Source organism: Amphibalanus amphitrite, unplaced genomic scaffold (genome assembly GCF_019059575.1).
Source record: "Amphibalanus amphitrite isolate SeventyFive unplaced genomic scaffold, NRLGWU_Aamphi_draft 001346F_arrow, whole genome shotgun sequence".
NCBI classification, from domain to species: Eukaryota; Metazoa; Arthropoda; class Thecostraca; order Balanomorpha; family Balanidae; genus Amphibalanus; species Amphibalanus amphitrite.
Window position 1 is genome coordinate 166,365 of NW_024882839.1, and position 20,483 is coordinate 186,847.

Here is a 20,483-nt window from a genome sequence, read left to right on the forward strand (position 1 = left end):
GAGCAGGGACAGCTAGGGGTAAAGCATTATGCAGCAGCGGTAGGCTGGTGACCGGGGGTTACGGCCGGTGGCATGCAACTGAGGGCCGTACTGACAGGGGCGAGCGGCAGCTGGGGCCCGAAACGGTGGAATGTGCAGCAGTCTGACAGAGCCGGCAGCTACGTGACGTAATGACAGAGCGACAACCGGTAGCGGAGGCCGGCAGCGGTAGGGGGCGGCAGCTGCCCGTGCTGGCATGGCAGCCACTGAAAGCCGTATAGTGACTGGGCGAGCGGCAGCTAAGTACCGTACGGACGCCGGAAGAGCGGCAGCTGCCCGTACTGGTGGAGGCGAGCGGCAGCTGGGACCCGTAGCGGTGGAATGTGCTGACTGAGCTGTCAGGGCCGGGCCGGCGGCCCGAGAGCGAGGTGTCAGGGCGATCGGCAGCAAAGGCTTGGACTGGCTACGGCGGCAGCTGGAACCGGTCCGTGCATGGGACTGCAGACTCAACCAGCTGCCGCCCATGTCACTCTGAGTCACTCAGAGTGACAGGGGCGGCAGCTGGTCAAGGGTGGCGGGCGGCAATTGGGACCTGAGAGCCGACGGAGCTAGAGCGACGCATGAAAATCGGAGTGAGCGGCAGCGAACCTGACCAGACGAAGGAGAACTCAAAAGCAAACGGTAGCGATGGCATCGCTAGGCCGAAAATGTCCTGAGGTCTCCTCATGCGAAATGCAGGCAGCTCAAATGCACCTGGTTACGGACAAGTGCGAAGGACTACGTATAAATGCTGCTCAATGACACAAGCTCGTCAAAGACAGTCACAACTCACATTCGAGCATTGGAAGTCGATAAAACCTTCCAAGTCACTTGTTCATGAGCCATCCCATTCACTCGGTGGGGGCGATAACGTCAAAGCTGGCAGAAATACTGTAGGTCATGACCTTTACCCGCTGCAGTTTTCGGCAATCTGAAGCAACCCGAGCGAGGCCTGCATCACGGCACACTGCCCTGTGCACTGAAGACGGCATCGACCGAGTAAATTTTCTTACATTGCAAGTTGTAAAGCACATTTGCATACCGTAAGAAAGAAACGAAAACAAAGTAGTTATTGGAAAGAACGACTTATGACCTTGGGTATGAATGATAGTAGCGGACCATAATCAATGAAAGGCAGCATCCGAATTCCGAACTGCGAAGCCCGTTTTAACTTCTAAGCATCATCTAAATTGATGCAAGCAGTTTCTCGGCGACCATTCAGTACCATGGCTGATCTCTTCTTGCAAATTAGTGGCTGAGCGCCGTACGCCGTGACTGGCACTCCCGAGATCGCCCAAGGTCAGGGTAGGGTAGACGACCAGCGGCAGCCACGGCCTGCCGGTCACAGTGTCACACCTGCCCACGCACGCGCCTGACATTTGCAAAGGTCGCAAGTCCCTAGGGAAAGCGGGAAGGGGCCACCCCATGGTGCTAATCCCTCCCCAGGACCGACGCGGGAGGGCTGACCAAGGGTGTCCGGGGGCCACCGCAGACGCCAAATCCTTCCGCGATCACCCGACCGGGACAGTTATCCCCTCCCCTCATCACGCATATCCCCACCGTACCCGTCAGCGCACATAGACCATCGCATTTCGCTGGGGGAAGCCCGCCGGTGGCGGAGCGGCGGGCGCCCGTCCCTGGCGTCGGCAGCCGCCGCGGCCAGTCCCCCTCCCCGAACGGCGAGCCGAGTAAACACCGGCCGGCCGGCCGCGGCTATCTTTGGAGCCGCCCGTCGAGGGCGCCACGGTCATGAGGGCGCCTGCCAGCCATCTGTTGGCGGAGCCCTGAACTAGGCCGCCCACCGCGGCGCCGGCCGGCCGGCGGCTCCCCCTCCCCTCCCCCCGGGCGGCCCCCACCGCGCCGGCCTGCCGGCGGGTCCGAGGACGCCGCCCGGCACGGCCGCCAAAACACAAACACGTCTCATTTCTGTCTTTATTAGAAAACGGTACTGTAATAACGGCAGGCGCTCTCGCACACGTCCATAGGCGTGCAGACAACCCACCTTGAGATCCGGGAGCTCCCGGTCGGCCGTCGACGTCCGTTGAGAACACAGTACCAGCACACCAGCAGTCATCCCTCCCTCCGTAAAACCGAAATAAAACAGTGGTCGTTGTGATTCTGAAGTGTATGTAAAATGATGAGTTACACTACTTGGAGCAACAAGTTGCAATATTCAGCGACCGATGTGGGCAGCGAAGATTCGCAGTGTTGTTTTATTGACCGAGTCGGGGGAAAGGAATTTCGTTCCTTAGCATTATGCCAGTGGGTGGCGACACCCATACACCAACACGACCCACCCCCGGGCGCGCGGAGGAGTGCGGTGATGTCTAATTGCCCGCCCACCCACCTGCATGCATGTTACCCTCCCTCCCCGGGCCCGGGCGCACTCCCCCGCGGCACCGGGCGCTCTGCTCTAACACAACACGCCTTTCTACTTGTACACATCGAGAAGGAATAAGTTACATGACACAGATGAGGACTCGACAGACGAGGGGTGAGACGCTTTGTGATCTCGTCTGTGGCTGGCTGATGGATAAAATTGATGTCTGCCGGTGTCGGCGGCTCGGTGCCGGCCGGGCCGGGAGGCCGCCGCCGCCGCCGGAACATGCGCCCGGCCATCGACATGCCCCGACAGCGGCCACCTGTCAGCGGCACCCCGCCATTTTAGTCCAGATGTAATGAAGCTACACAAATTATGCATCGTCCTCCTCCTCCTCACCGCCCTCTTCTTCCTCGCCGTCCTCCTCCTCACCCTCTTCGCCTTCTACGTCCTCTGCGGAAACACAGACAGCAGTTAGAACGAATGATTCAAAACGCATGGAAATGAAAAGCACACAATATGCACCGCAAATAGAAATTCATTGTTTAGACCGAACACAAAATGTGTTACTGACCTTCATCCTCCTCGCCCTCAATATCGTCTTCCTCTCCCTCGATGTCGTCCTCCTCGCCATCGATGTTCTCCTCCTCCTCGCCGATGTCCTCCTCTTCCTCGCCGTTGACGGTCTTCAACTTCTTGGCCTCAATGTCATCCTGCAAGGTCAATATTGCACAGATTAAGAACTGCACGCTTGAAAATTGTCGTGGGTAATACACGCAAAAGCACGGTACAACAAAACACGAAAATGTAGAAATATAAGAAGCCTTATTTTCCGGTACGACTAGGATTTGTTAGAAACAGAAATAATCAACATGCATAAAAACGAGTTGTATCAACGAGGGGTGTTTATCCGTGGGAAGTGCTACCTTACTGAGGAATTGCATGGTTCTTTGCTGTTTCAAAAGTAAGAGCTCCAATAATCGTTAGGTAATTGCAACCAGAGAACAAGAGCCTATCGGCTACGACATGTAGGTAAAAGCTGGGTAAAAGGTCTCCCCGCCGTACCGGTCGTCACCGGCCTGACATCTAGCGGCCAATACGCAAACTAATAGCAATGGCGCGAGATAGGCTATGTTCCCAGGATGATCCTGTGTGACACACAACACCGCATATATCAAACCGGCAGATGTATAAGAAAACAAGCAAAAACCAAGCAACTGGCGAACAGTTTGAGCGGCATATCCTCCCCGGTAGAGGCTAACACCCCTCCCCCCGGCCCCAGCCCCCACACCCCTGCCGTACCGGTCGCGGTATTTATTCAGCGGAAGCAAATTGAAATGCAGTGATGGCCAGCATCCACATCAGGATCAAACATGGAAATTTTATTGTAAATATAAATATCAAAAGCCTTACAAAATATTCTGGGAGCACGAATACAGGCACCGCTTGCACGTGACGGACGCCGGCTTCCCACCAGAACCTTCGAACACAAATAATATCAAAAGTACAACTTACCTCAGCAGCCCGTTTCGTTCCCTTCACGTCTTCGGCATCAGCCTTGCCATTTCCGAGGTCCTTCTTGGTCTCCGTCTCGCTCATTTTGAGAAATTTGTGGTTTTTACGCGAGCGCGTACAACCGACCGGCACCCACGACCTTTCCACAACTCCGAATGAGGGCGCTGCAATCGGTATCTGATAATTTGTCTGTAGTACTTCATTGTGCTGAAAAATTTCAAATGCTATGAACTGATGACCATAATTTCAAATTTCATTGAGGCAACAGCCTTTTTGTTACGAATAAACCTCTCTTTGATGAAAAAGTTGACGTTTCTTACATGCTTCGTTTTTGGAGTAAAATAGGGTTTGGTTTTGGGTTTAGGAGTAGAATAGTTCATAAGACGACGCCAACTTCCGGTCAAATATATTCTATCGATGTACAAAACTTTGTGAAAAGTTGGTATAGAAATTCAATATTTGAAGTCTCAGATCAAAATTTTACATTCAAAAACATTTTATAAATTTTAATCTGATATTTTTTGTCCATAACTGCCATTTAACTTCAATATCAATAAAAATATTTTCTGTTTTTATGCTTGTAATTTACTACTTTACTCTAATTATTATTTTGAAAATAATTTTGAACAATTGCATTGAAAATTTTTATCAAAAAATCAGAAATAGGCAAAACTGTTTATATTTATCGATACAATACTTTTTGTAGCTTATAACGTCGATAGTTTGTAAACTTCCTTTGACAAAAGCAAGCTGCAAAGATGGTAATGTATTTCGTTATTTTTCGTTTACAGTTGTATATATGCCTTATTTTGGAATGAGAGAAGGTTATTTGATTATTTAGGGACATATTTGTGTTATGAGGTTATCGGTGGAGCCAACAAATAACTAAATGTACTTACTTTTATTATAATAAAATATAATAAAAGTAACTTACTTTTATTATAATAAAAGTAAGTACATTTAGTTATTTGTTGGCTCCACCGATAACCTCATAACACAAAGAAGGTTATTTACGAGTTCGATAACTCACTTTGTTTTTATTAAGCATAAAGCTGTTTAAAAAAGGTTGCAGCTTTACTTAAATTCTAATTTGATTAGGTTTTAACTAGGCACGGAAGATTCTATTGTTATTAATTTGTTTAATGCATCATCCATGAACATAATTATTGTACTATAATAGCATGTGCCCACATTGTGTCAGGATTTTCTTTCATGGGTGCACGCAAGGTTTCTTTGATGAAATTTTTCATTGTTTTTTATAAATTGAGCTTGAATGTTTGAATGGACGGATTGACAGAGCTGGAGCCCACGCTTTGCAAAGCTTGTTGCATAGACCCTGAACCCTACCGTTTGATTGTGCAATTCCGGGTAACGGGAGAATTTAGATGCCAAAGTTAAACATGCCCTTCAAAGGCTGTCTGACTCAACTGACTTCAACTGGCTGCGGCTGCTCCCACCAACTACAGACCATCCCCGTCAGGAGTCTCAAATATCGAGCGCTGGAGCGTCTAGAACCAGGGCTGTCACTCCTGGGGGGTCCGATGCTCTACCAATTGATCTACAGGACAGATACCTATGTTTGGTCACATAGGTATGGTGAGAAGCTTCCATCAAAGTAACTACCTCCCTGAGTTCATCATCTAGTAATGTATCTCCATAGGTGTCAGCCTATGTGAGCATTTAATGCATATCATCATCATCATCATCACGTTTATTAAGAAACAAAAGAATACACAAAATCAAGATAAGTAAGAACTGGTGCAAAAGCACTCGAAAGTGCTTAATTCGAGGCACCAGCTCTGTTAAAGAACATACAAGCAAATAAACATACACACATATACAAGAACTTAAAATGGATTCAAACAAACTAAATCGCCGGTCGCCGCCACCAAGCCGAACGCGTCGCGCATTAGAGGTTGTCCAGAGAGCCCCGTTGCCGACGCCACCCCACCGAGACACGCCCATCCCGCCTCGTAATTAAATAGTCAGAGTGTTGGGATTGTAAAGCGCCGTAGAGTATATAGAGTTGCTGTAGCAGGCATTCTCACAATAAGAAGCAGTAATTGATAAAACATTTCCTAAAGCCCAAGCGACATAATGAGTGACAGTCCAGAAATGTGTGTGCTTGTTCTGCAGATCTGTGCTTGCCGGATTTCCTTATCGCAGTTTCTGCAGTTTTCCAGAATTTCCATGAACAATTAAAGATATGCTGATACCATCATGACTACTAGCAAGAGCTTTGCTATTAAACATAATTTTTGCTATAACAGAACATTTAAAATAAGATAGATGTTGAATAATGATAATGACACTTGTGTTTATATGATACACCGCCAAGTGGGTGTACAGCTCTCATCTCGCGCAAGCTTGCAGATTCTGCAAAAAAGTTTAAATGTTTGAACTTCATATCAGTATGGCCAACCCTGACAATTCTGCCTGTCTAATGTTTCCTGGACTCAACATCCATGATTTCCTTGACTGAATGTGTGTGCCCCACAGTGTAGACCAGTGTAGCCAACCCAGTGTGTTTCCTAACAGCTGAACTTGGCCTGCGTCCTGATTTCTTGCAAAACCTGACAAAAGATTAATCATACAAGTAATTTCCTGGAGGATCATACATAGTGTAGCCTGGGCTAAGCCTGTAAAGTGACGCATCACATTGACGCTTCTAATATTTTTACACAATATATTTCTAAGTTACACTCAACAGTCTGCTGAGTCAGAAAGTTTGGTTATGTTAGATAAGGTTTGGTTATGTTTTGGCATTTCTGCTTAGTGTACTTTTTCAGCATTCTGCTGCTTTGCACTCCCTAATTAATAACTATGCAATTCACAAAATAAAAACATTACAATAGATAATGATTTAGACAGAAGTACTGAGACATCACCTGAAAATTATAATATTTTTACAGTAAAGCAGGATACTAGTCAGTAGTCACTCTGCAAAACCTCACAGTATTCACATGAGAGGAAGGCAGATAATTTGGTGATAATTTTGTAGATAATTTGGTTAAGCCTGTCCCGTAGCTCAGTTGGTAGAGTTTTTGACTCCCGGTAGTGATAGCCCGGGTTCGAGTCGCTCCGGCGCTCGATATTTGAGACTCCTGACGGGGATAGTCCGCGGTTGGTGGGAGCAGCCGCTGCCAGTTGAAGTCCGTTGAGTGGAACAGGCCGTGTCCAGCTTTGAAGGGCACCATAAACATTGGCTTCTAAATTCTCCAGTTGCCTGAAGTTGCGCGATCGGACGGAAGGGCTCGGGGGCTGGGCTTACGCAACAAGCTCAGCGTAGCCTGGGCTCCGGCTCTGTCAATCGGTCCGTTCAGACATTCGAGCTAATTTTGAAAAAATATTTGGTGCCACGTTCTTGGATATGCAGTATGCTGCACCATCTCACTTCTTAACTGTTTATGGTTGCCCTTATCTAACGCAGGCTATCCCCAGTGAAGCTGCTAGATTTGGCCCGGTCAAGCTGGCGTGTGAGAGGAATAGTTTGATGCTTAGTATAATGTATTGTGCATTTACCCATTTGAACTATCTGGAATATCTTCATGACCATATTTGTTGTTTCAGGTGAACGTTCCGAAGTCCAAGCGGACTTTCTGCAGGAGCTGTAAAGCTCACAAGGTCTTCAAAGTAGCCCAGTACAAAAGTCTAAGGAGAGGCCCGCCTCCAGGGTCGTCGTCGTTACGACAAGAAGCAGGCCGGATTCGGTGGCCAGACCAAGCCCATCTTCAGAAGAAGGTATTGCAGTAGAACGCATTATGCGTGCCACAGACACTTGGCATTTTATTAGTATAGCCGACAGAAGATTCATGAGGTCTGATTGGCATTGATTACCTCTTGTTTGTCCTAGCCCGCAACCCCAAATTATTATTATTAAATATGGTTGGTATACTTCAGTCAGAAGTTACAGCTAAATGTGTCCATCTGCTCGATCCACTCAACCCGCTCCACTTTCCAGCGCGTGTGGTTGCCCTTACCAATCATACATGGAAGTCTCATGTGCGGACCGCTGAGAGATTCTGACCCGCGTCACATCCTATCGCCATTAGCTCCAGAACTGTGGAGTCGAAGTTGAAATCTGAGTTGTCAGTTCTCGGGGTTCGGATCGCCAAAATATTAGGAACTGAGTCAACATCCGGTCCCGTAGCTGAGTCGATAGAGTGTTGGTCTCCGCGTGGCGATTCCGTTACAACAGTCTTGGTTCGAAGCGCGATGGGCGATTGACGTTTATGGGCCTCCTGACAGGTACCGTATGGTTGCGGTTGATGCCGGTGGCAGGCCATAGCCAGGCGAAGTCAGTGAGGGGACCGGCCTTGCGCGGCTATTTGCGCGTGTTAAACTTTGGACTCCAAATTCTGCAATAGAACTAGAATTGCGCGATCAAGTTATACCCTACACCTATTCGCTTGATAATAGGACTCTTGTTAACCTTCCCAAACTCTCTCTTTGACCTTTCGCAGACAGTTCTTGTAGAAATTTTTTGCCATACTTTTGACATAAACGGAAAAGTATGTTTGCAGTGTAAGGCTTATAACGTTTCCAAGGAATTCTTCCAGGAACGGTAAATAAATCTCCAACATCATGAACCTAACATCATGATGTGGACTCGAAGAAAAATGTTCAAAGCTGCTGCTGGAGTCTGAGCCAGAGTAGAGTTGTTTTTTTTACTCCAATTTCTAAAAATCAACAAAAATCCAACTTCGCAGTCTGATTGTTATGCTCTACCAGCTGAGCCACGAGATTGATAAGAATGCTATCAATTAGCACTATCACATAACCCATAATAGAATGTCGACCACATCCACATTGTCGGACATAGCCCTCCCTGTTTACCGATTTCATCTGACCCGTTTCGCGACTACTGCTATTATGACTGTCGACCAAATAATCAGGAGCAAATGATAACGCGAAACCGCACAAAGCGGGTCCTCAATACCGCGCTGGTCAGTGGTCCACCAAGGTGACGGACATTGGCTGAGCCATTACTTTACGTTGAGCTCATCAATATGATAGTCAATGGTTAGGTCTGAAAACAGTATTGAAAAAAAAATGTTGGAAGGAACTATGAACTTTGGCCTTCGCGAAATGATTCATCCATTGAGTTATTCTAACGATAATTAATTCCAACTGTCTGATTTGCAACGCCTCACCCTGGGAGAATCTGGATGTAATGCTATCGGTGTTTCTCTGGTTCTAACTTCTAAACATCCTCTAGGACCGCTGCATTGTGACTAGAGGTCGCAAAAGGTGAACGTTTTGGGAATCAGACTTGAAACCGGACCTTACTGGACATTTCTGGTACCAGTCAGATCCGCTCGAAGAAGCGCTGAAGAAGTTGGAATCGGAACCAGTCGACCGACCCTTTCCCCAAAAGTCAATGAATATTGAATATACACTATATTTGTAGATATCATTAGTTGCATCATGTAAAACAGCCTCGAATAATTACGAGCTACAGTGTGCAAAGAAACATACATGAACAAATGTTTTTCCCATTCACTTCATATTTTGCAACTGTGTGTGTGCAATAAAGATGTATGGTTTATGGTAGGTACCGGCTGCCCCCGTCAGCGTCAGAAATTTCCAGGAACCGGTCTGGCTGGACCCATATGGGTTCAGACTTCAGACTGGTTCTTGGGATCGGGTCCTGGGTCCACATTTTTGCTACCTCTAGGCTCTAATTGTGACCACACTTTCGATGCGCCCCTATATAGCACTTCTAAAAACGTCTCTTTGTTTATTGAAGGAATTATGCAGCTTTTTCCAATATCGTGCTTCCTCTGCAACTTTATTTTCTTCTTGCTTCAGTTAGGAGATTGTACGCCCAGCCTGTGCAGCCGGGAAGGCTTTCCGCTCATTTCCCTCAACTCGAGAGCTGGCTTACCGTCATCAGATTTCCTTCTAGCCATCAATTAGCTTATCGATAGCGAGCAGTGGACTATGTGTTAAAAACTACTATTCACGCAATTAATCTTCGAAATTGACGTTATGACACCCATTCGAGTTGAATACTAAATAATATAGCCCGAAATGTCACATAGAATTTGATATCGAGTCTGATGTATATTTGGGGGGGGGGCGGCGAGGGGGGCATTGCCTCCTTTAGACTTGGTTAGCGCCCTCGGCGGGCCCTTTGGTATTCGATGTCACCGGTTGTGACCTGCGGCCAGGGACGTTATTGGCGGTGGTCGCGATGTAGGCTGGTGATGGAGCTGCTGAGCGGGAGGGACTGTGTCGGTAGATGTTTAACGCAGCTCCCTTCGTGTGTTTTCCGTTCATCGTGTACTTTCAGCTACGATGTTGTTTTCTCTGTCCCAGCTCCACCCCCTCCCTCTCCAATTCCCACCTACACACTCCCCTGACCGGTCGCGTTATTCTCTCTTCAGGCCAAGACTACCAAGAAGATCGTGCTGCGTATGGAATGCACCGCCTGCAAGCATAAGCGCCAGGTTCCCATCAAGCGGTGCAAGCACTTCGAGCTGGGAGGAGACAAGAGAAGGAAGGGAGTGATGATCCAGTTCTAAGCCGCGAAAGAAATGCCCACATTATCTTGTCAATAAAATCTCGCTCGAAGATCTGCCGAATTTGGAGGGGACATGGGGTGTCTACGGTAAGACTGGTTGGTGGGGCGTGGAAGGTGCGGCATCAGGGCTCGTCACCGACTAAAGTAACTATACGATTTTATTTACTACTACCTTTAAAATATGGCAGTTGGTCGAAAACAACTTGAGTCACCTGCGCAGAGCTGCCCGTCCTTACGTTTCATGCAAGTTCATAAACGTGGTGCGTAAATTGTAATTTGTTATATGTAGTTTTATCACCAATAAGTTTCTTGCACCTTAAGTTTAAATCCAGGGTCTTCGAGTACCTGATAGGTACCTGAGGGTAGCTGAGGGCTTTATGGGTTCGATGTCTGTTTTTTTTTCAGGCTGTTCTTTTGTAAGTCATACTTGAGCAGGGACGTGTGATAGGGCGGATAGCTAGTGGGCTGGGGTCTGAGTTGGCTCATCGAACTGTTTCAGCTTCATGATTCGTGATGAGCCGTCGTGACTAGCAGGTCCAAGGGGAGGGGAGGGAGAGAAGTTCTACGGGACGGGTCACCGGGTTGAGTGGTGAGGTGGGGGGACTCCTCTTACTGTAATTATTCTTGCGGTATTCGTTCACTCCGTCTCTCCGTTCGCCGCCCAGCCAATTGAATGAATGAAATGGTCATCAGGCGATATCGTGTTACGACCCTGGTCGAAGTATAACGGACGATGCGATATAAGTGGATTATTTACATGATCTTGGGCTTAGTAAAGCTGTTATTAGCCGGCTAAAACCGTTATAGCTAGCCTCATCATGCAGTCATGCGGTTGCCAGTTTGGGTCGTACGCCATGAAAGTGACTCGTGTCTCAGTTGAATTTTGCTGTTGGGTCCGTGGCAAAATGTGTGTTCGGTAAAATTGTTGCCATCAAAATTTAAAGCGGGGCAGAGGCAGAGAAATTGAGGGGCGTTGGCGCCTGAGATGGCTGAATTCCTCAAAACTGAACGGAACAGGTCCAGCCGTTCACGCTCGTCGCTCGTGATTTTCCACGTTATTACATAAAAGATCGTTCAAGGTTCCAAAGAAACTACTATTGCTAGGATAATCACCGTTCCGTCGTTTCCATCCTCAGGACAGTCAAATCCTTCTCCACTTCTCAACCCCCTGATAACTGATCCGGGATGGAGTGGGCAACTCCCATAGGAGCACACACGCGTAGCCGGGTGCAATGGGTGCTTGGGGTTCTGGGTGGCCTGTCCAACTGGACGGGCTCAGCCCCGGCCTCGTCCTTGGCGACTCTCTTGGGTGCCCGCCCAAACCAATGTCTCCCTATTTCTGTCATCCTCCCGGCTCTGCAGTAGTTACAATTGACCGAAAAGCTTAGCCAAACAAAACAGACTAACAGAAAGCTGGGGTAATGCCCGGGAAATGCGAGCAAGAGTACTCGGCTCAGGGTAGATGGCGCGATGAACGGGCGTGTGTTCCGATTGCAGGTGGCGCCACGGGTAAGCGACTGCGCCAGAGGCGGCCCCCGTGCTCCTCGTGTTCGACTAGTCCCTTGACCGCTCCAACATCTGAGGGTGGCGTGGCTCATTCGTGATTCATAAGACAGTAGCCAGTAGCCACAGCGAGGCACAGCGATTCATTAGGGCGCAGCTCGGTTCAAAGTAAAGGTTGTCTGATGCCCGCGATGTCACTGTGGATATTGGTTGGTTAGCCGAGCGTTGCATTGGGCTAGCCCAAACCCCTCAATCCTCAGTACGATCGTACATATGTCATCTAATCCACAGACCACAAGCGATATCGGCATTGGCTTTTTATTGACGAAGACACCATGCACTTAGCAATACAGCAGCGGTCATAACTACACATCTCAAAGCCTTCGAACTTGTAAATGTATTTCAACGCCTAACAGTACAAAAGCGACCCTTTCCTTCCAAAGCTTGATAACAACCCGAAAAGAACCGGGGTAATTCGCATACAGTTGGAATGCCACATCTGTTTCACCTATCACAGTTTCATGTCAACCCAACAGACTCAAGAGCTGAATGGGAGAGGGGAATATACACAGCCCCTAGGAGTCACGGGATGTAACGGTTTCTAACGGTACACGGGTTTGTCCATAACCTGCGCAAGTTCTACACTAGGTCTCACGCTTTCCCGAGGGAGAACAAAATCAGGGAAGATGACAGAGCAGCTCAGCTGGGTACTCAGGCGTAGTACCTCGGGTACTACGAGTTCGACACAGCGATAGTTTGACAAAGGGAATATTGTGATGATATATAGGCGCAACATGCGTAATTATGTACTCAAGGATAATTACATTGCTTGAATATTTCTCGATAATTACGTGATACATGAATACTTCTCGACCGCAGATATCAGCATGCTGCTAAGCAGCGCCATCAGTCATAGTGACCAAAACACACACACATGCCACTCCCGCCGCCGATCACCACATCAGCTGGAGTCGATTCCCATCTGGCGTCCGACTCCTCCGAGCGCGAGCCGCGCCTCCGGCCGGCCGTCGCCGGCTCCGTTACCAGCTCGTCGCCCCGCTGCAGGACGCCCGGGTCCACTCCCTCCTGCTGCATCTTCATCCGCACGGCCGGCTCCGGCACGCCCACCTCCAGCATGCGGAAGTAGCGACGGTAAGGCTCGGTGTCACGCAGACGCACCTGAGTTGTCCCCGGCTGGTCGGCGGCCGCAGGTTTCGACGTCCGGCTGAGGCTGTACTTTTGGGTCGCCGTTTGGCTGGGATGATGCTGATTGGCCATTTGTGAGCTCTGTGGAAGCCGATTGGCTGCCAGATTGTGCAGGTGGAGAGGTGTTACTGTTATCTGATGGCTTGGTGCTTTGTGATGCCTCGCCATTGGTGGTAGCTGGGCCGGCTGGGCCCTTGGATGGTGTCAGCCCCGGCACAGATGACAGCTGAAGCGGCATCAGTTTGGTTAGGCTAGTGATTAGTGCATGATAGGTACTGGTCTAACATAAAAGGCAATGTGTATTGATCATTTCTGATCCTAGGAAACACAAACACCAATGATAAATATAATCTTGTTAATTTAGGCTATTACTGGCAAGTGCTGAAATGTAACATGTCTGTAGCAAATGCTTCATTGGCATTACAACATACTTATGCTATATGTAAGAATATCAGGAGTGCTGTGTCACCCACCTTTGCTTCCAGTATTGACAACATGGTCTCCAGCTTTTCTAATCTTGTGTCAACTGTAAATAATTTCTCTTCACATTGAGAAGAAAACTTATTCAGAAATGTGACAGTTTGAGCAACAAATTCATTGAAAAAAGCAATGATCCGCCTCTGGCTAAGCGCTCCAACCTGAAACAAAGGTGATTAGTAATGAGAAGTGATGGTCACCTTTAGCACACCCGACTCAAAATTAATTAAAAGACTAAGCCATATGGTCATAAACTTCCTCACTAACTTGGCAACATTTAATGAAAATAAATAAATATGTCATTTCAATAGGTACAGCCCACCGCTAAAGTAATGTGTGGTTTTACCAATCTCAACGGATGGCTTCGACAGGCGATTTTTAAATGCGGACTGATTGGAAAGAAGACGTCAATAGATAAAGTTGTAGCTGCAAGGGTGAAGATACATGTAAGCTACATTTAAAGTCTCGTTGCAGTCTGGCTGATCGTTCGTAGGCTTCAGAAGCAGAACATACCCATGACTGAAACCACACGTCACTTCTGCTGTGGACTGTACCTACAGAATACAGATCAATCAAACCCACCTCTTCGTAGTTAATAGTACTGTCAAGATCAGAAATGCCATCAAGGTCCATGTTGAGCAGTAGAGTTGAAATGATTCTGGTTTTTGTCCTCTTGTAATTGTAATCAACTGACAATCAGGAAAATCACTGAAAGAAGGGAATAGAAGGTTCATAACATAACAACAAACAACAGCAGCGTTTACATAACATTTTTGACAAGGCTCTAGCCTCTAGCCCATTTATTTTGCGATAATTTCGATGCAGTGATCTTTGAGTATTTAGAGGGGATAATTTTGTAAATTGTAAAGCACCATTGGCATCTTTTGCTATATAACGGGCGGAGCTGTCAGCTTACAACAATCCCTATGTAAACGGGGCGGCTAATGCTTACCAAACTAAACGGCCTTCTTCGACCTGATATTGTTCATGGCTCGATGCATTTTCTGCGCTATGATGTATTCTAGAAAACAGAACAAAGCTATTAGTTGAAAAGATGGTTTGTGAGTTCGCTAGCATCTTGCGTATATACTTTGAACAGATATTTCGTAATTGTTGCGCAGGAGTTGATACATGAAATAGCTACCATATCATACGATTTTCCTTCACCCACCATAAATCTCTCTGAGATGCGGAAGGCCGCAAGCTTTTGGCCGCCAGGCGTTATCACTTGGCAGTCCCAAATAATGGACGGGTTTTATTTCTAGGCAGGCAATGTGAAATTTCCCATTGTAAAATGGCATGTATCAAGGCCCTAGCCTAGCCCAGTAGAGTGCCGATTAATAAACATAATAAAACCGGCCTCTGTTGACCCAGCTCCGGTAGCTGTTCCCCTCTTGGACCCAAATCCGAGACACCAAAAAATGCGAGCAAAATATTCAAGCGCTTATGATGATCTTGAACTGATAAGTAGCCTATGGAACATATAATCTAAGCTGAGCTTATCACGAATAATAACGATCACCAACTCACCCACTAAATGCGATGTAAGAAGTATTTTTAATGCCCAAGGCCTCATAATCCGGCCGGGCCAGTTTATTGTGATAATTAACGAGCCCCTGCTCATCAACTTTGGTTTCCAGTCATATGCAACTCAGAAATGTTACATCACGATCGAAACACTTTGCAGTTCCTTTTTACTACCAGCATGACCCGATGTCAGCGGGAGACGACCTAACTACACGCATGCGCCCGTTGGGAGCCACCTATCAAGAAAAGGCGAAAATCAGCTCACAGCGCCATAATATATTGCTAACACTAGACGACACCATAACACGAGACACACACCAACACTGGCACAAGTCAGTCGTCGTCCATGTCGCCGTTTTGTATTTCCCCCGCCACGCCTTTGGCAACGGGACGACGGAGGGACAGGGCACCTGGCCGGGCACCTCACAAATGCAGTAGCGGCCGCAGCCCACGCCGAAGTTCGATTTGTTTTCAACTATCTGCGCCTCCTTCTCCTCCGCTGCTAACACAGATCTGTGAAAGATATAAAGTTTATCAGAATGGGTAACACTATGCTCGTATTCGCCTCACTCGCAAATGCAAGGCTGATTTACCTTCATTCATACTGAGGTTAATTCTCATCAGCTCAAACATAAAGGCGGACTCAAGCCATAAGTATATCACAGGCTGAAAGCTTCGAAAAGTTTATGACGTCCTCATTTTAACTACCTGTGAAAATGAGAACCGTTTGTGCCTTCCGTTTGAACTTCTCTAGGCTATGAGATGGACAAACGATATACGCTGACAAAAAGAAAAGCATCGCAAGGTTGGGAGAAGACTTTCGATTTGATGATTCGCCGCCAGCAGTGACTTGAAATATGCAATAAATACAATAACGATATATATTACATACGATGAAACACATGAAGCTACTGTAACACATCATCAGCATGCATGACAAAAGTATGCGTTACAATGACATTTTATCGATGCTTACTGGGATTTTCCTAAAATCTTCGTCAGATGAGAGAGGATGTCTTCTTTTGTTTTTCCTTCCGCGTCGACAATTACCTCCTCATCACCATCTGCGAATAAAGATAAACCAGGATTAACATTTTATGCTTCAATATATAAGAGTACATGTCCTGTAAAGTAAACCATAGCACATTTCGAGCAACTGTTTGTCTTTGACGATTGATCAATTGGTGACAGCATCCTCTTCGGTACTTTTCGGCAGCTGCTGTTAAATTCAGGTACCCTTAACACCTAGTCAAAGCAATTCAAACATAACGAAGTTTGTTTTTACGTGTATACCTACGGAGAGCTGGGAGAATCAATCCTGTCCTATCTAAGTCAGATCGGACACACGGATCTACAAGTCCACGACGCGGACTGGCGTCGACGATGCCCCGATGTCTCGTGAGTCGAAAGTACCCTGTTCTCCGATTCCACCGCTCTTCAGCACTCACCGAGGAATAATCTGATGAAGGGAGACGGCATCATGTCCTTCATGGCCACCAGCTGGACGTTGGGGTTCTTGTACTGGATTTGTGGCGTATACCAGTGAAGAAAATCCCTGAAGAAACAGAGCACACGTGTCATGAGTAAAACGGAAAGAGTGGGATGCTACTGCCGGGAGACTAGTGATGCCGACGGCACAGGGCACCGTGCCGTGTTCACATACACCACATACAATGCAATGAAGGCTGGATGAACTAAGTAGCCAGCAGTCACATCACAGGCTGCAGTCTATCTCATCATTTAGCGGCACGAGGCCCCACGTTATAGCTGCTTCCTTGCCGCAAGCGGGCGACATCGACGTGCTCAGCGGTACAGCCTACTTTACGGCGTTCATCGCTAGCGCCATCTGTGGAGGAAATGTAGAAATGATAGTCCCACAACTGCGGTTGGTGGGATCTTCACTCAATATACCCTGCACCACCACACCCGTGTTACCAGTGTGGTGTCGGTTATGCCGTCTGTTGAGCTGGCTGGCTGTAGTCTCAGCTCCGCCCCCACACCAAGGCCCCCCACACCAGTGTGACTGCCGACTGGTGTGGGATGACGTTCGCCGTGCCATCTGTTGGCTCCAATGGAAACCCCAGTTGTGCCCCGCCATCTGTTGGCCGTAATTTAGACTTCGGTTCCGCGCTGTCAGTGCGTCCGCCACCTAGCGGTCGTAATGTGTGTGAGGAAATGTAACTTCGCTCTCTTGCCCCGCGGTCGCCGCCGCAGCCGGCCGACGAAGTGGCCGGCTGCCGCCATTTTATAATAAATCCGCTGTCGCTGTTAACGAACCTCTCTCGCTACACCGGGGCAGTGGCGGATCCAGGGGGGGGGGGCTGCGGGGGCTGGCAGCCCCCGCCCAAGGAAAACTGGCGCCACTGCGCAGAAGGCGCAGTGGCGCCAATTTTCAATTCGCAACTCATCGGAGTGCCGCATACTAGGACTAGGATGCAAAAATCAGTCGAATAACGTCGTTTCAGTACGCTCCGCACCGATATTTCCAATCGTGTGGTGGCACTGTACATACTGATCCTGGGCGCCTCTTGTCAGGGCCACTGGGCGCCAATATTTCAGCGCCAATACGATGCGACTATGGCGCCCATCCGGGGCGTGGCGCCCAATTATGACCTGCAGCCCCTCCCCAGTGAAAATCCTGGATCCGCCACTGCACCGGGGATAACTGGCGTGGTGACAGCGTTTCAACCTATGCCTCCCCTTGATGTTTGTTTTGCCAAAAGCGGCGCAGCGACACTTGTCGTACTGCACATTTGAGGCGGTTTATGTTATCAAGATGGCGGCGCTGGCGCGTCCGCGCCGTGGCCTGAGTCACCTGAGTATTGTTTATTCTCGGAATTGACAAGCATCGGATTTGACGTCAACAGAAGCCAGAAGATACGGTTCTGCGCCTGTTGTTTGTTTTTCAAGCTGAATATGTCTGCTGGCTCGCTCTGCCGTGGTTCTGCTGGTGCTGTCGGCCGGAGACATGCCGCGCCACGCCGGTCGCTGCTGCCTTCGACGCCTGTCCTGTCGAGTGTCGGTTTGACCGCCTCAGACTGCCGCCAGCTGCGGGCCGTTGTCGGCGGCCCCGCCGACTCCAACTCTGATTCTACTGACTCCCTAGTCCCTGCTGAAGACTGCCGCGCTCACCGTCCGGTGTGCCCCTGCGTGAGGCTGCCGGCTGGCCGAAGAGCGATTCCAGTCGGGGAAACTGTGGAGCCGCAGCCTGCTGAAGAAGCGGCTGATCCCCAGTATTTCTACCTTCTCTGCCGGCCTGACCCTGCGGCCGCCCGACACTGGACGGCCGCCCGCTCCTGGTCGCTGTGCGACGCTCCCGCCGCGCCGTCGACCGTGGAGATCGGCCCATCAAGACTCGACTGTACGAGCACGTATGTAGCCGCGACTCCGCCCGAGTGTCTTTGTTGTTCATTCGGACTGTGCCTATGCTAATGCGCGCTCAGCGACTCCCCTCTCCCGTTCGTTTGGGGTGATACGAGTACGACCTTACGATGCGATGTTTAGTGATGCGTGTTTTGCCACCCGCGGTGATTTCACTTGTATTTTTTTTTCCATTCGCTCCTTGCACCTCGTTTTGCAGTCCATCACAATCAGGGCTATGCTGATTTTTATCCAGGGCATTCGTAATTTTCTTTTCGTTTTTTTTTTTTCGATTGCGGAAGAGAAGAAAAGTGGTCACACCACCACACCCGTGTTACCAGTGTGGTGTCGGTTATGCCGTCTGTTGAGCTGGCTGGCTGTAGTCTCAGCTCCGCCCCCACACCAAGGCCCCCCACACCCAGGGGGATGTCGTCCCGGTTCTCCCCATGTATTATTCGCCAATCAGCTTAACACTACCAGTGACGTCACTGGTGGATCACCAATCGGGGCCGGCCGGCCGGGCCCGTAGGAGGCCAAACGCAGACGTTTTCAGAAAAGCGTAAGCCGTATAGATACAGTCTTGGATGGAGTTTTGCTGTGATTCGGCTCTTCAAGAGTGCGTCAGCGGACCAGGACCAAGATAAAGGTCATAGTGAACCGGCATCTGATAAAATCCGCTCACGGCTTAGCAGCCGACTTCGACCCTTCGCCCTCGTAAAGTACAAAAGCTTGCCGGTCATCAATCCACCTGCATCTCCTCATCTCCTTACTGCCTATGTCGACCAGTTACCGCAGCCGTTTTGGAGCGGCTCACGGCCGATAACACGCCGGGCGTGCGCTAGCCGCCGGCGCTAAGCGCTAACCATTGAGTGCGCATGGCTGACTGCCGCCCCGATGGCGCTGGCCCCCGGCACCGACACCGGCGCGGCGCCGCTGACCCATGGGGGGGGGGGATTGCTAGAGCCGGAATACTGAATAGGGATAGAAGCCGGTATGGGATTGGGATGGAAACTCAGCGAGACTAAGGGATTGTGTTGTGCCTTCGGTAGGCCCCCAAAAATCACCGGTGTAGTGCCCTCAGGCCGCCGGTTATGAAGCCTTTGGAGGCACTGGTGTGGGCCCTCAGAGGCATTGGTGCGGGGCCCCGGAGGTGCTGCTGTGGGCCCTCTGAAGTGCTAGTGTGTGGCCCTCAGAGGCGCCGGTGAGGGTCCTCACAGTTGCCATTGTGGGCTCTCAGAGACACTGCAGTGTGGGGTCATCACAGTCGGGTGTGGGACCCTTAAAGCTGCTGGCTCGAACCCTTTATAAGCCGACAGGGGCTCTCAGAGACCGACAAAGGGCCCTTAAGAGGTCTGCGGTGTCTTCAGGAGCCCTGTGGAGTCCTCAGAGACCAGCAAGGTATACTCTCAGACGCCGGTGGGGGCCCTAAGAGTCGTCGGTGCGGGGCCCTCAAAACTCAAGTCACCGGTGAGTGGCCGTCCGATGCGAAGGTCCCGTCGTAGGCCGTCCGAGGCTCCGGCGTTGAGCCCTCAGAGCCGCCGATATATGGCCTTAAGAAGCACTGGTTTGGGCCTTTGGAACTTCGTCGGTTGAACTCAGAGGTGGCAGTGTGGGGCCCTCAGCTGGGCACCGCTTTGGGGCTTTCACAGCCGCCGGTGAGGGCCCTCGCAGGCGCCGTTGTGGGGGCCGTTGTGGTTTAGGGGATCATCACAGGCGTGTGTGGAACCCTTAGAGCTGCTGGTCCCTAATAGGCCGGTAAGGGCCCTCAGAGGCCGGCAAGTAGCCCTCAGAGGTCGCCAATGGGCCCTAGGGCCCCCTCTCAGCTGAGAGGCCGGCAAGGGGCCCTCAAATGCCGACATGGAACAATAAAAAGCCGGTGTGTGGCTCTTTTGGAGAGAAGTGTGGCTATTGTGTGGCTATTCGGAGCACATAAGATGTTCTTTCGAGCCCTGTGGGGCCCTTCTGAGTCGAAAATGCCAGCGTGGACCCTCAGCCGCCAATTGGCGTCGCAGGGCCTCGGGCCCGAGAGGG

At 49.5% G+C, this 20,483-nt stretch overlaps 2 protein-coding genes and 1 pseudogene across 2 annotated transcripts; all 3 read right to left on the reverse strand.

Moving 5' to 3' along the window:
• Positions 1–1,936: 1,936 nt before the first annotated feature.
• Positions 1,937–4,020, reverse strand: LOC122372335 (protein Ycf2-like). Its single transcript, XM_043349426.1, has 3 exons — positions 3,854–4,020; positions 2,913–3,051; positions 1,937–2,791 (listed from the first exon to the last, which is right to left on the reverse strand). Exons 1-3 carry the CDS (start codon positions 3,935–3,937, stop codon positions 2,712–2,714), a joined length of 303 nt encoding a protein of 100 aa, XP_043205361.1. The 5' UTR covers positions 3,938–4,020; the 3' UTR covers positions 1,937–2,711.
• An 8,768-nt stretch (positions 4,021–12,788) lies between these two features.
• LOC122372333 lies at positions 12,789–14,480 on the reverse strand (annotated as a pseudogene).
• A 765-nt stretch (positions 14,481–15,245) lies between these two features.
• On the reverse strand, positions 15,246–16,688 carry LOC122372327 (probable 28S ribosomal protein S25, mitochondrial). Its single transcript, XM_043349413.1, has 3 exons — positions 16,541–16,688; positions 16,069–16,156; positions 15,246–15,605 (listed from the first exon to the last, which is right to left on the reverse strand). The coding sequence occupies exons 1-3, from the start codon at positions 16,671–16,673 to the stop codon at positions 15,332–15,334; spliced, it is 495 nt and encodes a 164-aa protein (XP_043205348.1). The 5' UTR covers positions 16,674–16,688; the 3' UTR covers positions 15,246–15,331.
• Positions 16,689–20,483: the final 3,795 nt, after the last annotated feature.

Bases quoted from the DNA above. Each gene is read 5' to 3' on its own strand.
- LOC122372327 (XM_043349413.1), bottom strand. From the start codon at position 16,673: ATGACACGTGTGCTCTGTTTCTTCAGGGATTTTCTTCACTGGTATACG. The intron at 16,157-16,540 runs GTGAGTGCTGAA...CTTTATTCGCAG, and splicing joins CTTCATCAGATTATTCCTCG to ATGGTGATGAGGAGGTAATT. The intron at 15,606-16,068 runs GTAAGCATCGAT...TATCTTTCACAG, and splicing joins AAGATTTTAGGAAAATCCCA to ATCTGTGTTAGCAGCGGAGG.
- LOC122372335 (XM_043349426.1), bottom strand. From the start codon at position 3,937: ATGAGCGAGACGGAGACCAAGAAGGACCTCGGAAATGGCAAGGCTGAT. The intron at 3,052-3,853 runs GTAAGTTGTACT...TTGACCTTGCAG, and splicing joins GAACGAAACGGGCTGCTGAG to GATGACATTGAGGCCAAGAA. The intron at 2,792-2,912 runs GTCAGTAACACA...GTGTTTCCGCAG, and splicing joins TGAGGGCGAGGAGGATGAAG to AGGACGTAGAAGGCGAAGAG.